The 15000-nt window shown below is 55.2% G+C and overlaps 2 protein-coding genes across 2 annotated transcripts in view; one reads left to right on the forward strand and one right to left on the reverse strand.

Moving 5' to 3' along the window:
* LOC143014137 (ras-associating and dilute domain-containing protein-like) overlaps positions 1-1712 on the forward strand; it is a 12277-nt gene extending 10565 nt beyond the window's left edge. Inside the window, exons 13-18 of the mRNA XM_076167930.1 lie at positions 79-223; positions 310-539; positions 606-930; positions 999-1168; positions 1240-1379; positions 1468-1712. Coding sequence (XP_076024045.1) covers positions 79-223; positions 310-539; positions 606-930; positions 999-1168; positions 1240-1379; positions 1468-1561 — 1104 coding nt within the window. The 3' untranslated portion in view covers positions 1562-1712. The remainder of the gene's footprint in view (positions 1-78; positions 224-309; positions 540-605; positions 931-998; positions 1169-1239; positions 1380-1467) is intronic.
* A 14-nt stretch (positions 1713-1726) lies between these two features.
* The window catches only part of myo15b (myosin XVB), a 19859-nt gene continuing 6585 nt past the window's right edge, over positions 1727-15000 (reverse strand). Inside the window, exons 22-66 of the mRNA XM_076167918.1 lie at positions 14836-14960; positions 14635-14749; positions 14379-14554; positions 14198-14291; positions 12294-12351; positions 12044-12168; positions 11850-11945; positions 11494-11729; positions 11242-11411; positions 11074-11146; positions 10770-10952; positions 10578-10687; positions 10382-10449; positions 9995-10079; positions 9858-9890; positions 9279-9341; positions 9024-9121; positions 8701-8931; positions 8545-8614; positions 8309-8413; positions 8040-8199; positions 7823-7910; positions 7403-7697; positions 7087-7190; positions 6779-6838; positions 6627-6702; positions 6416-6549; positions 6137-6252; positions 5854-5995; positions 5669-5780; positions 5304-5580; positions 5151-5214; positions 4918-4990; positions 4732-4808; positions 4581-4657; positions 4355-4485; positions 4162-4256; positions 3993-4070; positions 3804-3900; positions 3513-3661; positions 3300-3427; positions 3044-3177; positions 2655-2788; positions 2400-2540; positions 1727-2034 (exon numbers count right to left, since the gene is read on the reverse strand). Coding sequence (XP_076024033.1) covers positions 1948-2034; positions 2400-2540; positions 2655-2788; positions 3044-3177; positions 3300-3427; positions 3513-3661; positions 3804-3900; positions 3993-4070; positions 4162-4256; positions 4355-4485; positions 4581-4657; positions 4732-4808; positions 4918-4990; positions 5151-5214; positions 5304-5580; positions 5669-5780; positions 5854-5995; positions 6137-6252; positions 6416-6549; positions 6627-6702; positions 6779-6838; positions 7087-7190; positions 7403-7697; positions 7823-7910; positions 8040-8199; positions 8309-8413; positions 8545-8614; positions 8701-8931; positions 9024-9121; positions 9279-9341; positions 9858-9890; positions 9995-10079; positions 10382-10449; positions 10578-10687; positions 10770-10952; positions 11074-11146; positions 11242-11411; positions 11494-11729; positions 11850-11945; positions 12044-12168; positions 12294-12351; positions 14198-14291; positions 14379-14554; positions 14635-14749; positions 14836-14960 — 5343 coding nt within the window. The 3' untranslated portion in view covers positions 1727-1947. The remainder of the gene's footprint in view (positions 2035-2399; positions 2541-2654; positions 2789-3043; positions 3178-3299; positions 3428-3512; positions 3662-3803; positions 3901-3992; positions 4071-4161; positions 4257-4354; positions 4486-4580; positions 4658-4731; positions 4809-4917; positions 4991-5150; positions 5215-5303; positions 5581-5668; positions 5781-5853; positions 5996-6136; positions 6253-6415; positions 6550-6626; positions 6703-6778; positions 6839-7086; positions 7191-7402; positions 7698-7822; positions 7911-8039; positions 8200-8308; positions 8414-8544; positions 8615-8700; positions 8932-9023; positions 9122-9278; positions 9342-9857; positions 9891-9994; positions 10080-10381; positions 10450-10577; positions 10688-10769; positions 10953-11073; positions 11147-11241; positions 11412-11493; positions 11730-11849; positions 11946-12043; positions 12169-12293; positions 12352-14197; positions 14292-14378; positions 14555-14634; positions 14750-14835; positions 14961-15000) is intronic.

Here is a 15000-nt window from a genome sequence, read left to right on the forward strand (position 1 = left end):
AACCCTCTGAGACCAGCTGAGTCAGAATCAGAACCAAGAACACAGACGTGAGGAGTAACACTGTGTGTGTGTGTGTAGACTGGTTGGGGGACCTTGCGGGCCCAGTATCCGGCCCTGAGTCCAGCTCAGCTCCAACACCTGCTGAGCCGTTACAGCCCGGCGTCTCCATGGCGACACACGTGGGCTCCATCTGCAGACGACCAGATGTCAGCACACAGGACTGGTTTGTTTACACACATGCTCGTCTCCTCCAGGGACAGAGTCAGGGTGGGGTCTGTCTCTCATGTCTCCCCCCCCCCCCCCCCCCAGGTGACATCATGGTGAGTTTCGAGGCCCTCCACCCTCTGCTGCTGCCCCCTGGAGGCCACCAGCTGAAGCTCAGAGGGCCGGTGGCAGATCCAGGTCTGAGGGAGGAGCTGGACAGACTGAAGGAGCTCCTGTCCTCTCTGCCCGGCTCCCTGTCCTCTGAGGACGCCCTGTCCACCGGGGACACACAGGTACCAAGTATACATGGAGACAACCTTCTAATCAGCCACCAGGTGAAGCTGCACACGCTCACTTATAGAGGAAGACTTCACCTGATTCCCTCCTTCGTCTTCATGCAGGGACGCTCTGTTGCTAAGCGGATCAAGCTGGACATCCTTCCTCAAGCCACTCTCTCCTCCTCTCCTGCCGCACCTCCATCACCTTCCTCCTCCTCCTCCGCCCAGGGTCCAGATGACTCCTCCTCCTCCTCCTCCTCTTCCTCCTGCGGCGCCGTCCTTTTATCCCAAAAGCTCAGAAATCTTGAGCTGCAGATGAGTGAGACAGCTGAGGACCCCCACTGTCTCCTGACGCCACCAGACACCCCACACAACAGGGACCAGCTGGACCTGCTGAGGGACGGCCAGAGGAACTCCTGGTCCTGTGATGAAGATGGAGATGATGAAGGTAAACATAGATGTTCTTCTTGGTCTCTGTGTGAAACCTCAGGTCAACACGCTCTCATTTGTCTCCAGGTGGTTTTGTGTCTGAATGTTTGGCTGCACTCACGTCAGACGGGACCTGCATGAAGAAGATCCTGGAGCTGGAAGAGGAAGAGGAGGAGGACAGTAAAGATGAAGAGGTTTTCAGCCTGGAGCTGGAGCGAGGAGAAGGAGGACTCGGCCTGGCTTTGGTCGACACCAGGGTGAGTGAGACAGACTGACTGACAGACAGACAGACAGACAGACTGAAGAGCTTCACATGTTTGTGTTCCAGGGAACCTCCTTCCGGGTCAAAGGCCTCTTCATCCGGGCCGTGGTCCCAGACTCCCCTGCAGGCCGCAGTGAGCTGCTGGCCCCGGGAGACAGGATCCTGGCTGTGAACGGGGTCAGTCTGCTGGACCTGGACTACCACAGGTGAGACCACAGACCTGCTGCTGCTCACAGCCAGGACCGCCATGACAGAGGCTCTCATCCCGTCTGTGTGTGTGTGTGTGTGTGTCAGCGGGAAGGAGCTGATCCGCTCCTCAGGACCCAGACTGAGGCTGCTGGTGGCCCGGACAGACTGGATGACCAAGGCCATCCAGACGGAGTGCTGAGGGACGCTGGTCTTCATGTTTGATGAACTCTGACCTCAGACAGGAAGCACATGAAGCGGGAGGTCACGGGTCACGTGTGAAGTTTACTCAGAAACAAACACCACAACAAATGAATCAACATGTTTTAATATTTATGATTTGTGTCTTTGTGTTCAATCTGAAGCTTAAATACAGAAAAGATACAGAGTTTACATTTCATCTTCATCATCATCATCATCATCATGTTTACGCTTTAATCACCAACAAACATCGGCTCCTGAATAACTTAACACACCCGAGTGTGTGTGTGTGTGTGTGTGCGTGTGGGTGTGTGTGTGTACGTGTGGGTGTGTGTGTGTGTGTATACGTGTGGGGGTGTGTGTGTGTGTGTGCACATGTGTGTGTGTCTACTGGCGGCTGGAGATGGAGCTGCTTATCGACGGGCGGACGAGTTCCTCCATGATCAGGGCGAGTGTGTGGCACAGCTCCTTGGCCTAGGGGACACACACACACACACACACACACACACTTCAGCACACACTGATCCATATATATTTGATCGATCAATAACTATCACAAATGAGGAAACTGGAGAAAAGAGCCCAGACAAGAAGAAGGAGAACATGGATGAAAGAAGTCAGCGAGAGGATCCAGATCAGATCTGAGGGGATCAGATCAGATCTGAGGGGATCCAGATCAGATCTGAGGGGATCCAGATCAGATCTGAGTGGATCCAGATCAGATCTGAGTGGATCTAGATCAGATCTGAGGGGATCCAGATCAAATCTGAGGGGATCCAGATCAGATCTGGGAGGATCCAGATCAGATCTAGGAGGATCCAGATCAGATCTGGGCCTACCTGTCTGAGGTGCAGAGTGATATTCTTGGGCCGGCTTGGACTTCCATAATTGATAACCACTCCTGGAACTTTCCCCAGCTTCTTGGCTCTGATGGTTCTCATGGACTGCAGGTCAGCCAGAGGAATCACCAACACACGCTCCTGCACACACACACACACACACACACACACACACACACACACAGGTCACCTCCCTGCTGAGCGAGAGAGCATGCTGGGAACAACAGAACCAACAGGCTGAGCCGCAGGACCGACCTGAGTTCTGGGGTGCATGAACGTCGCCCCCTCTGGGCTGATGCAGACGGTGCAGGGGGAGGGGCAACCACGCTGACTGACCTTCTGGACGGAGAAGACGTTGGAGCCAAACAGAGGCAAGGTGGTGACGATCTCTGCAGGAGAGGAGACAAAGAGGAGAGGACAGGAGGAGAGAGGAGGAGAGAGAGGAGAGGACAGGAGGAGAGAGGAGGAGAGAGAGGAGAGGACAGGAAAGGGGAGGAGAGGAGAGGAGAGGAGAGGAGAGGAGAGGAGGAAGAAGGCTCAAATATAGATCATAGATCAGCGCCTCCATACAGTATTCAGCTGATCGGTAATCAATAAAGAATAATCATGTCTGTTTGGACTCAGTAACAGGAAGTGCTTCTTACCGATGAAGCTCATCTTGGCGTCCTGTGGGCTGAGCGTGTGCAGGCCAGCGATCTGAGCCTCACAGAAGGTCAGGACCTCCTCCACTCTGCTGCTCAGGCCATCCTGAGTGGGCAGGTAGGACTTAAGCTCCGCCCTGCAGAGGAAACAAACCAGATCAGACCAGGAAGAACAGGATGAACTCAGGCTGGTCATCATCATCATGAAGCTTCAGGATGGACATCACAGTGACATCACAGTGACATCACAGTGACTCACAGTGAGGGCGGCTCCTTCAGGCCCTGGGCCAGGTGCTGCAGGGCCGACAGCTCTGCCACCTGCTGGACTGAGGAGGAAGTGGCAGCAGCAGCCAGAGCCAGGTGTCCACTCAGGTATTCACCCAGCAGCTACACACACACACACACACACACACACAGAGTTAGAGCAGGGACAGAGGGCGGGGCTCTGCTCCCAGGTGGACCTCCTGCTCACCTGCTGGTAGTGGAACTCCACATACAGATCGTTGGTGAAGAACAGAGGACTTCTCCACATGACCCTCCTCAAGGACAAGAAGATGGAGCCGTCATCCAACAGGAAGTCAAACAGATACTCGTCAGGATGGAGCGGACGCACCGTACCATCTGGAGGAGAGAGGAGAGAGGGGAGAGGAGAGGAGATAGGAGAGGAGAGAGAGGAGAGGAGAGGAGACATCAATATATTTGTTGACTCAATAGAGTAATAAGTGAGTGATGATTGATTATAGATTGATGTCTGCTTCTTTACCTTGAGGCCTGGTGGCAAAGACTGAGAACTCTTTGATCTGTGGAGGATCTGAGATGTCCATGCTGTTACAGACCTCAGTGAGCACGTCTGCTGTCACCTACAGGAGAGGAGCAGCACAGCAGGGGAGTCAGCACTGACTCAGCCCATGAGCAACGTGAGCTCATTACAGTTCAGATGCTGGATTCTTACGGTGAAGCTGCGGATCTTCACCATGAGCTGGACTTCTCCTGGCAGCTGGACCGGGACCTGCTGAGCCGTCCTGCCGGCCTGAGGAACACACACACACACACACACACACTGAGGGATGTCTCGGATGTGGACAATCAAAGGTCCTGCATCCGTGTGGAGTTTGACCTACCAGCAGAGCCTCCATCTCCACGTGGGACGGGACGCTGCGACGGCCCCCCAGACTCAGAGAGCGCTGAAGGTTCTCCTGACACAACCTGCTGAGCTCTGAGCACAACAACAAACATCACACAGGAGCTACAGGGAGCGCTAAGGGCTGTGTGGAGGAGTCTGAGTGTGTGTGTGGGTCTATGTGGGGGGGGCACCTTGGTGTGGGTGACTCGGGTCCTGATCCAGGTCCTGCAGGTGCTGGGTGATGAAGGGCAGCAGAGTTCCTGAGCAGGGGAAGAATCCACTCATCAGGCTGAGCAGCTGCCAGCCCAGAGTGCAGCTCTGTCTGTGGAGACAACAAACAACACGTCTCCGTCTGCTGCAGCGCCCCCATGTGGCCGCACAGCATCACACAACAACACACAACTACACACCACTCACCTGGAGGGGTTGTTGGTGGTCTGCTTGATGGCCTGGCAGAAGATCTCGTCTCTCAGCAGCTCCTTCTCCTTCCCCAGCTGGACAGAACACACAGAGGTGCTGATCCAGTGTGTGTGTGTGTGTGTGTGTGTGTGTGTGTGTGTGCACTGACCTGTACGATGTGGACCAAGCAGCCCCCTGTGGTTTGACCCTTCATCAGCGCCACCTCACCCATGAACTGCATGAGGTCTGAGAGGAGAAAGGAGACAGGAGAAAGGAGAAAGGAGAGAGGATGCAGTGAGCAGGAGTCTGCAGAGATATGAGCTCTGATCTCAGGACGGAGCGTTCACACACTCACTCATGAAGCAGCTGACAGCTAGATCGTTGATTTCCGGTTCGTTGTAAAGAATCAGAGACTCCTCAATTGGCACCTGAGTGAAAACACACACACACACACACACACACACACACACACACACACACACACACACACACACAGACACACACACACACACAAAGAGAGATGAGTGTGTGACAGAGGGTGAATGCAGCATGAACACACACACACACACAGGTGGGCTGAGGTCTTACTTGTGTGTGCTGGACCAGCTCAGTGAAGTCTCGTCCACTGGAGGGCAGGCCGCTGCTCCCCACTCTGTCACAGAGCAGCACAGAGCGACGCTTAGGTAACTCTACCCTCATCATTCCACACACACATCCCAACATTCCATCCTTCCATCGTACCTGAAGAACTTCATGGCAAAGTCCACCATGGGGCCGAGGAGCATCTGGGCCGAGCCGGCTCTGGAGGTCTGCTCTGGGTCGGCCTTCCTCAGGGGTCTGCTGCTGGGACCTGGACCTGGACCTGGACCGGGGCCCTTGGGTGCCAGGGCCTTCATGCTCTTCCTGCGCTGGTCTCGGCGGTCCAGGTTGAGGCAGTGGTAGTCCGGGGCGGCGGAGGGCTGGGTGAGATCCTCTGGGAAGAGACCGGAGCGCCCCCCTTTGGTCCCAAAACTCCAGCCTGGTTTGGTGAAGACAACATGAGTGTGAGACCTGCACCAGGATCAAGCAGCGTATCACAGGACTGAGCCTGACTGGAGTCACTGCACCTGACTGGAGTCCCTCCATGGGCAGCAGCTTGATGACGTCGCCCTTCATGAAGCTCAGCAGACTCTTGTCGTCTGTTGTGTAACTCTTCAGAGCCACAACGTGACCCGAGTCCTGCAGAGAGGAGAGGAAGCTGTGGAGGGGCCAGGGACAGCTAACAGTGATGATGATGATGATGGTGACAAACCTTGATGAGCTCCTGGAGGAAGAATTGGACCACAGCATTGATCTGAGGAGCTCTGGAGGACTTTAGGACCATGTGTTCACTCTTCAGCTCCAGCTGCACTGTGTGAGGATCCTGGAGCTCCACAGACAGCAGCTCTGCAAAACTACACACACACACACACACACACACACACACACACACACACACACACACTGTTGAGTGTGTGTGTGTGTGTGTGTGTGTGTGTGTGTGTGTGCCTGCGTGTGTGTGCCTGTGTGTCTGTGTGGGTGTCTGCAGGCTTCACCTGTAGCTCCTGAGCAGACGCAGGTGTTTGGGGTTGATGCCCGACGCTCTGACCACCTTCAGGAGACGAATGCCACGATGTGACACGCCCACAACCTGAGCATCGCCACTATCAGACTGTGAGGAGACACATGGAGACACACAGAGACACATGGAGACACATGGAGACACACAGAGACACATGGAGACACACAGAGACACACAGAGACTCATGGAGACTCCAGTTGTCTCCACCATGATCTAGAATAGGGATGATGTAATCAGTGTCTGTGTTCCTAACTTCCTGCCTCCTCACCGTCACAGGGAACAGGCGGGTGAAGTAGTTCTCCCAGTTGTCCCGAGCGGCGATGACGATTCTCTTCTTCATGTTGTCGTCCTGGATGGTGCTGATGGTCGTGCCCACGTTGAAGCTCACTGCAGAGGACAGACGTGTGATGTCATGACCTCAATGATCGAGAAGAATCAATATGAAGCACAGCGAAGCTTCTCACCAAGTAGGTCCTTCATCTTCCTCCTCTCCTCCCTGCTGATCCTCACACAGCTGTCAGAGAAGGTGTCCCTCATGATCTGAAAGGCCACAGAGTTACAGGGTCACAGAGGTCACAGAGGTCACAGAGGTCATTAGAGATGTGAACCTACTGACCTGCTCACACAGCAGGTTGAGGATGTACGGACGGTTGAACTTCTCTCTGGGATAAAACACCTGCAAGCAAACAGCAAATGTTCAGGTGAGAGGAGGAGGCAGAGTGCTTCAGTCCTCCTCTGCTTTACTAACTGCCCAGGTGCCCTTGAGCAAGGCACTGAACCCTGAACTGCTGTGAGGCGGATGTTTGTACTCCCCAGGTGTCCCCAAAGGTTCTGTTCTGGGCCCACTGCTCTACTCTGCATACTCTTCTTGGAGCCTTCATCCCCTCCCTCCTCCTCCCCCTCCTCTCACTGTAGCTGTCTCACCTCTTTGCGCAGGAAGACTTTCCCCGTGTTGGAGAAAGAGAAGTAGACGCTGGCGGAGAATCTGTGGAGCTGTGAGTGAACGCTGTCCTCCTCCGGCATCACATCTGCAATCAGGAACATACAACAGACACACACATGTAGGACAGGCGTGAGCTGTGTGTCGTCATGTGTTCCTGCTTCACCTGAAAAGGCTTCAATCTTTCTTTAACATTTCTCCATTTTGTTTCCTAAATGTTGAGAATCTTTCTTCATCACAACTTCCTGTTTTCAGACCCTAAACCCAAACACCTGCTCAGGTTCAGAGCTTTGTACCCACAGAAGGATGGAGCAGCCACGGCCGGAGGAGCAGGGATGTACGGCAGGACGGGAGCAGGCTGAGAAGGAGGAGGAGGAGGAGAAGGAGGGGGGGAGTCGGGAGGAGCGGACGGAGGATTCTTGGAACGCTGGGAGTCAAACAGGCCGGCCAGGGAGCTCTGCCTCTCTCTCATGCTGTCAGAGATGAAGCGGCGCCCCCTGGTGGAGGGAGGAGAGGGTGGGCCCTCAGGAGGAGGAGGAGGAGGCTGCTCCCTCTTCGTCTTTACTGGTGACACAGGAGGAGGCACCCACTGTTTCTGTGAGCCGGAGCAGAGAGACGTGTGATTACAGGAGCAGATTACAACCTGGAGGATGTCTGAGCACCAGGATGGAGCTTTACTGCACCATGACAGTTAAGACAAACCCTCCCTCTGTCACTGACCAGGGGGGGGGGCGGGCCTTGGTTTCGCAGTTTGGCCAGAGCTTCTGCTTTAGGATTGTTCTTCTGAACAAAGTTCCTCGCAGGAGTTCTGGGAGGAGGAGGAGGAGGAGGAGGAGGGGGAGGAGGGGGAGGAGGAGGAGGGAGAACAGTCAAACACAAACAGAACAGCAGCGTTCACACATATTCACGTGGTCTTCACTGGCCTCTTCTTCTTCACCTGATGGGCTCAAAGGGTTTGGGTTCTGCTTCCAGTCGGTTGTTGTACTGTTTGATGATCTCCCTGATGTTGGACGTGGGTTCGGGCCGAGGTTCTGAAACACGAACAGGAGGGGGCGCCGCTGCGGGAGGCGGGGCTTGTCTGGCAGGAGGGCTGAGCACTGAGGGAGAGGAAACAGCTGTTACTCTACCTGGAGGTCCCCTTCATCATCTGACACATCTTCTTCATGAAGTGTTTCGATGTTCCACAGAAACCCCCCGTGGTCTTACCCTCAGGTTTGGGGGCTGAGGGGGGGGGCACAGGCGCAGCCACAGGGGGGGCCGGCTGAGGTCTGGGGAGGCTGGGTGGAGCCGCAGAGCGTTTGGGACTTTTACCTGCAGTTTGAAACAAACAACAGATGAAGACTGATTTCTGCAGAAGGACTTGAATGTTTGACTCAGAACCACAGCCGTCCCATGATGCACAGCTGCTGTGTGATCCTGCATGAGAAGCGTGTTCTTCTCACCTTTGTTCTGGAAGTACGCCCTCTTATCCCTGAAGCTCTGCAGAGCCTCTGGATCTGTCAGGTCCTCCACCTGTGAGGGAGCAGAACACACAACATGAACAGAACACGCCTCACCTCACACACTGACATGCTCACATGTGATATAACTCCACCCACCTCTGGCTCAGGGTGCCAGCTGGGGGCGGGGGCGGGGGCGGGGCTGGGGGCGGCGGCTTTAGGCCTGTGCTGTGCTTTGGGCCGGGCGGGCGGTGGCGGTGAGACGGACGGAGGCGAGGGTGAGCGGGTCCGTTCCCTGGGGCGACGCTCAGACTGACGCCTGTTCTCCCTCTGATGCTCCTGCGTCTGCTGCTGGGACAAGGTCATGGCCTGCATGGTCATCTGCTGGGCCTGCAGGGGGCGGAGCCACACGGCAAGAAGGAATCAATAAGACAATAAGAAGATCAATCAAAGGAGGAGGAGGAAGAGGAGGAAGGTCTCACCATGAGGAAGGCCTGCTGATTGATGAGCGCCTGCTGCGTCGCCGCCATCTGATCCACAGCAGGTGCAGCCGGCATGGCGGCCTGAGGCATCATCATGGCTGCAGAGGAAAGGGAGCGTGTTGTCATAGCGTGTTGGATGGAGCGTGTGCTGATCCTCATCCAGACACTGAGATCACGGGACTTGTGTGTGCATGATGTGGTTGAGCTCCTCACACGTGGGCGGAGCAGGAAGTGTGTGATGGTGCTGACGGTTACCTGGCATGGGTGGCATCATGGCGGCTGCTCCGTATCCAGGCAACATCTGACCCATGGGAGCTCCTGGAGCAAGAGGAGCAAGAGGAGCGTGAGGAGGATGAGGAGAATGAGGAGCATGGGGAGCATGAGGAGCATGAGGAGGATGAGGAGCATGAGGAGGATGAGGAGCATGGGGAGCATGAGGAGCATGAGGAGCATGAGGAGCACGAGGAGCACGAGGAGCAAGAGGAGCAAGAGGAGCAAGAGGAGCATGAGGAGCATGAGGAGCACGAGTAGCAAGAGGAGCAAGAGGAGCATGAGGAGCACGAGGAGCACGAGGAGCACGAGGAGCAAGAGGAGCAAGAGGAGCAAGAGGAGCATGAGGAGCATGAGGAGGATGAGGTGCATGAGGAGCAAGAGGAGCAAGAGGAGCAAGAGGAGCATGAGGAGCATGAGGAGCATGAGGAGCACGAGGAGCACAAGGAGCATGAGGAGGATGAGGAGCATGAGGAGCATGAGGAGCAAGAGGAGCATGAGGAGGATGAGGAGCACGAGGAGCATGAGAGCATCATGTGAGAGCGTCTGACCCTCCTCACTTACCCAGAGCGTAGCCTGGCATCGTCATGGGAACCCCTGAGAACACAAAGAAGAGACTTAGACCTGCTGAGCCTGAGCTCCACCACACAAACACACAAACACACAAACACACAAACACACAGCCGATCCAGCGTCCTTACCGGCGCCGTACAGGCCCGGCTGCATGGGGCCCATCCCTCCTCCTCCCTTCATCCGCCGGTTCAGCATGGCCACTCTTTCCATGTCCTAGCACACACACACACACACACACACACACACACACAGTCATGTAATCCAGAGGAGGAAGAGGAGTGTGTTACACTGTGAGTGAGTGCAGGTCCAGAACACAGACAGGAAACACAAGCTACACACACGCAGTAATGAGATACAAGCAGAGATACACAATCCACTGCACACACACACACACACACACACACACACACACACACACACACACACACTCTGCAGCCCAAAGTGTGTCAGGACGGCCTGTTTGTGATGTGAGTGGGCGTGGCTTATTCTTCCCAGAGTGATGGTTGGACACTGACCGGGGGTCCCTGGTCCAGCACCGGGTCAAACAGGTCGTCAACGTAGGCGTCCATCTGTCGGCCGCGACCTGCAAGCAGGAGAAGCAGGAAGTCAACAACCTGCAGGAAGCAGCTGGAGCTCATGAGTGTGTGTTACTGGGCCGCATCTCATTAAGACACAGGCCAGGGAAAGTGAAGACAGGAGGCGGAGCTTTACCCTCCAGAGGATAGCCCCGCCCCCAGGGGTTCCCCTCATACAGGGGCAGGCTGGGAGCCTGCATGGGCGGAGCCGGAGGGATGAAGCCGTCCAGATCTGGGCTCATCATCCTGCAGGAGACAGAGAGAGAGTCACTCCTGCTGAGAGACACATCTGAGCTGCAGACATGTAGGGGTGTCTGTCCTCTCTGACCCGTCTGTCTGACTGCTGAACAGGTAGTCTGCGTTTGTAGACGACGGCGTCCCCGACGGCGGCAGAACTTCGGCTTCCGCTCCGGCCAGCAGATCCATGACGAAGTCCGACCCGGCCAGGTCCGACCAGCCTTCGTCTGTGAGGAGAGACACGGACCAGCCCTGCAGAGAGTCGGACACGCCTCTGGGACACGCAGAGACACGGAGGTCAGAGGTCAGACACACAACACGGTGACACAACACGGTGACACAACACGGTGACACAACACGGTGACACATCACGACAGCGTGGCTCCGGCCTCTACCTGTAGTGGAGCAGCCATGAGGCCAGCTGCTCCCCTGTGGTCCACGACTCCACCTCAGCCGTCAGCTTCTCATCTGTCAATCAGCAGGAAGCAGCAGGTGTGAGAGCAGGATGTCTTCAACACGTATGGACCTGATCGATCCTCACTAAGCTGTCCCCCCTTGCTCACCGTTGAAGGTGTGCAGGTCCAGCAGCATGGTTCCCCTCCTCTGGTTGGCGGTCCACTCCAGCTGGGTGGGGGGGTAGAGGCGGGAGGCGGGGGCCGGGAGCTGCAGCGAGCTCAGCAGCTTGTGTTGGCACAGAGACCGGTACTCACCTGGGCCGCGGTCTGACACGTACCTGGAGGGGGAAGAGAGGTTTAGGGTCCGACCGCCGCCGCCTCCCGCTGGGCAGAGGGGGCTAACGCAGGAGGGGAACCTACTTGAGCAGCGGTTTGTCCAGCTGTGGTGAGGGGGTGAAGGCAGAGAGGCAGCAGGCCAGCAGGAGCCAGCCCCTCAGGCCCCCCTCCTCCTCCCCCAGGCCCCAGGTGTGGTACACCAGCTGGGCCAGGACCTCGTCCCTCAGGGCCGGGCGGCTCTGGCCCTTCTCCACGATGAAGTTCCCCAGCATCTGCTCCTGCCAGCCGCTGAGCTCAGACTCGCCCGTGAAGCGCAGAATCTGAGGGGACAAAGATCAGTCAAGTGTGCAGAGATCTGATCTGATCAAAGGACTGACTGATCTGTATGAAGGCTCAGCGGTGAGGTTGAAGAAGAGAAGAAGAAGAAGAAGAGGTTCTACCAGTTTGTAAATCTCCAGAGCCGTTCTGGCATCTTCAGGCTCCAGGGGGGTCAGGGGGGTCTGGAGGGGGAGACCCTGAGGCTGGCACCATGTGTCCTGACAGGAACCACACACACACACACACACACAGACACACAGACGTCAGGACGGGACTCAGTGAGATGGTTCTTCCTCTTGTGCACACGCATGCTGACCTTCAGGATGGACTTGGCGTAGCGGGAGAAGGGGAATCTGTCCGTATCCACAGGCAGGGAGAGTTTGTGCTGAGCCTTCACCTGGGGGGGGGCGACCTCAGTGACCCCTGACACGTGCTGCCGCCCTGTGGGACAGAGACAGAACTACAGTCACATCTGACAACGCTTCAACTCAACGAACCCCACAATGGGGTCTGCTGGGTCCGGGCCTCTAACAGATCTCTGCCTCATCAACCCAAACCCGGCTCACCGGCTGCACTGCGGAGCCTGGCAGACAGCTCAGCAGGGATCTCCAACATCCCCACATCCTGCAGGGAGAAGAAGGATTGACTTAGTGACCTCTGACCTCTGACCCCTCACACCCTCATGCTTATCAGAGCTCTCTTACCATAACTGGAGCCACAGATTTACTCTTTGTCGCCGCCTTACTTTTGTTTCTCTCGTGGAGCTCCTGAAACATCAAACATGAGTTAACCTCTTCATCATCTTCATCATCTTCAGTAAAGAGACAAACGTCTGCGTTAAGAAGGAAACAAAGCTTCATAAACAGAAGAAACCTCCGTCACCTCAGATCCTCTGAGCCTCAGCATGAACACACACACACACACACACACACACACACACTCTATCAGACCTATTCTTAGCTGCACTGCCTGTTTTATACTCCAGCACCTCTGGCTCCGCCTCCAACCAGCTGACTGAGTCCAGCACACCTTTTGCTCACTCATCCTGATACAAAGAGCAGCTTTACAGCCTTGGAGGAGGTCAAGGTCCTCTGGAGTCTCAACAACACAAGGAGAGAGAGAGGAAGAGGAAGGAGCGCTGGGACAGGAAGTGTAAACACACATCGATGACACAGCACGGCCTCACCTCTTCATCACAAAGCTTTCAAAGAGCTCAGAGCTGTTTAAACACACACACATACACACACACATACACACACACACACACACATACACACTGCCCAACCCTCATGAGCATTAATAACACACACACACACACACACACGAGTGAAAACTGGACATCAGTCCCAGATGAGTCCAGTTGGACCTGAACAGCTGACAGAAGCTTCACTGTCCAGAGTCCAAACCTCATAAAGCAGCAGCAGCAGCACACTGAGTGACAACGGTCCAACAGAACACAAACCTCAGATTATTATGAGTTTAATCCTCAGACAAGGAAAGAAAAGCCCAAAGGTGTCCGGGCTGCTGTGAGCTCACACAGACAGCTGGAGCTCCTCTGGGATCCATGACAACCAACCACACACACACACACACACACACACACCCAGCTGACCTGAGGCATGAATGTGAAAAGCTTCTACCTGCAGACGGAGCTGAAGGCTTCTGAGGACGGAAGAGGAGAGGAGAGAAACACTGCTGCTTCAAATTACAGCCAGGCTGAGAGGCTGAAGTCCGAGACTGGAGGTGTAAGCAGGGCAGGTGTGTGTGTGTGTGTGTGTGTGTGTGTGTGTGTGTGATGAATGCCAGATAAGGAGCAGTTAAAGAGGGAGAACACACCCAATGTTCTGTTAAAGGAACAACTCACAGAAAGGTTTCAGTTCACAGGTGTGTGTGTGCGTGTGTGTGTGTGTGTGTGTGTGTGTGTATGTAGCCGCAGCTCACACACTTGTAAACTATGACCAACATTCATGTAGAGCATACATTCATCACACATATAGAGTGAATGAAGATCAATCTGCTGTAGAAACTAAAGAAGTGAGAGAGGTCCCGATTGAACACACACACACACACACGTGAACTTTGACCCCAAAACAAAGACATTAAGGGCCTGAGTCATGAACAGGGTGGAGACGTGTTTCCATTACAGCTCAACATACGTGTGAGCTCCATAAACCCAGGAAATATGATGTCTCTCTCTCTCTCTCTCTCTCTCTCTCTCTCTCTCTCTCTCTCTGTCGTTGTGATGTTGCAGCACCTGCGTGTGTGTGTGTGTGTGTGTGTGGGCTCAGGCTAATGACACAGAAGCTAACAAGCTAACTACAGTTAGAGGATTTAAGAAGTGTCAGAAGTGAAACAGTTAATAGAATAGATAGAGATGAAGGAGGAGTTGATTGAAGATAAGCATGTGTTTGTTCCTTTAGTTCAATCCGTGTGTGTTCCCCGTGGAGCTGCGGGGTCAGAGGTCACGCACCTTCCTCCACTTGCGTCTCTTGATGGTGCTCCTGGTGATCATCATCACCGCCCAGAACTGAGTGAAGGAGTGCCTCAGGCGCTTGTAGTACTTCCTGAGGAAGAGAGGGGGCAGCACTCACTCACTCACTCATCATGGTGGCTGTGACCTATGACCCCTGACCCCTGGCCCTTCAGTCTACCTGGCCTGGTGACCTCGTATGTGGCTCTGGATGATGATGGCTTTCTCCTTGAAGAACTTGAAGTTCCTCCTGCAGAGGAATCCTCTGATGTTCCTCTGGATGGTGATGGCGGCCCAGGTCTGAGTGCTGGTCCACTTCTCCTCCAGCTGCTGGTACACACACTCCTTCAGGAACACCTGAGGCACACAGAGAGCCGCTCAGTCAGGGCCCGGCTCAGACTCACACCTGTGCTCTCAGCCTGTGGACCTGTGCTCACCTTGGTGAGGCCCAGCTGGTACTGACTCTCCTGAGCCTCCACCGCCTGCAGCAGAGCCACAGTCTGATCCTGGACCGAGCCCTCGCCGGCCCGCTGGGCCAGCAGCACGCTGTACCTGCACACACACACACACAGGCCACAAAGTGCTACTGTGTGTCTGTGTGTGTGTGTGTGTGTGTGTGTGTGAGTGTCTCACAGCACCTCTCAGTAAAGTGTGTGTAGTGAATCCTGACGGGGAACCCCTCTTTCCTGATGTGGATCGTCTCCATCAGTCCAGCGTGTCTCAGCTGAGCCGACACGTAGTCCAGGTCAAAGACATCAGGAAGCTGCACACACACACACACACACACACACACAGGAGGTGAC

The sequence above is a fragment of the Genypterus blacodes genome, unplaced genomic scaffold, assembly GCF_046128005.1.
Source record: "Genypterus blacodes isolate CSIRO-AG114 ecotype Tasmania unplaced genomic scaffold, CSIRO-AGI_Gbla_v1 ptg000181l_1, whole genome shotgun sequence".
Lineage (NCBI taxonomy): Eukaryota > Metazoa > Chordata > Actinopteri > Ophidiiformes > Ophidiidae > Genypterus > Genypterus blacodes.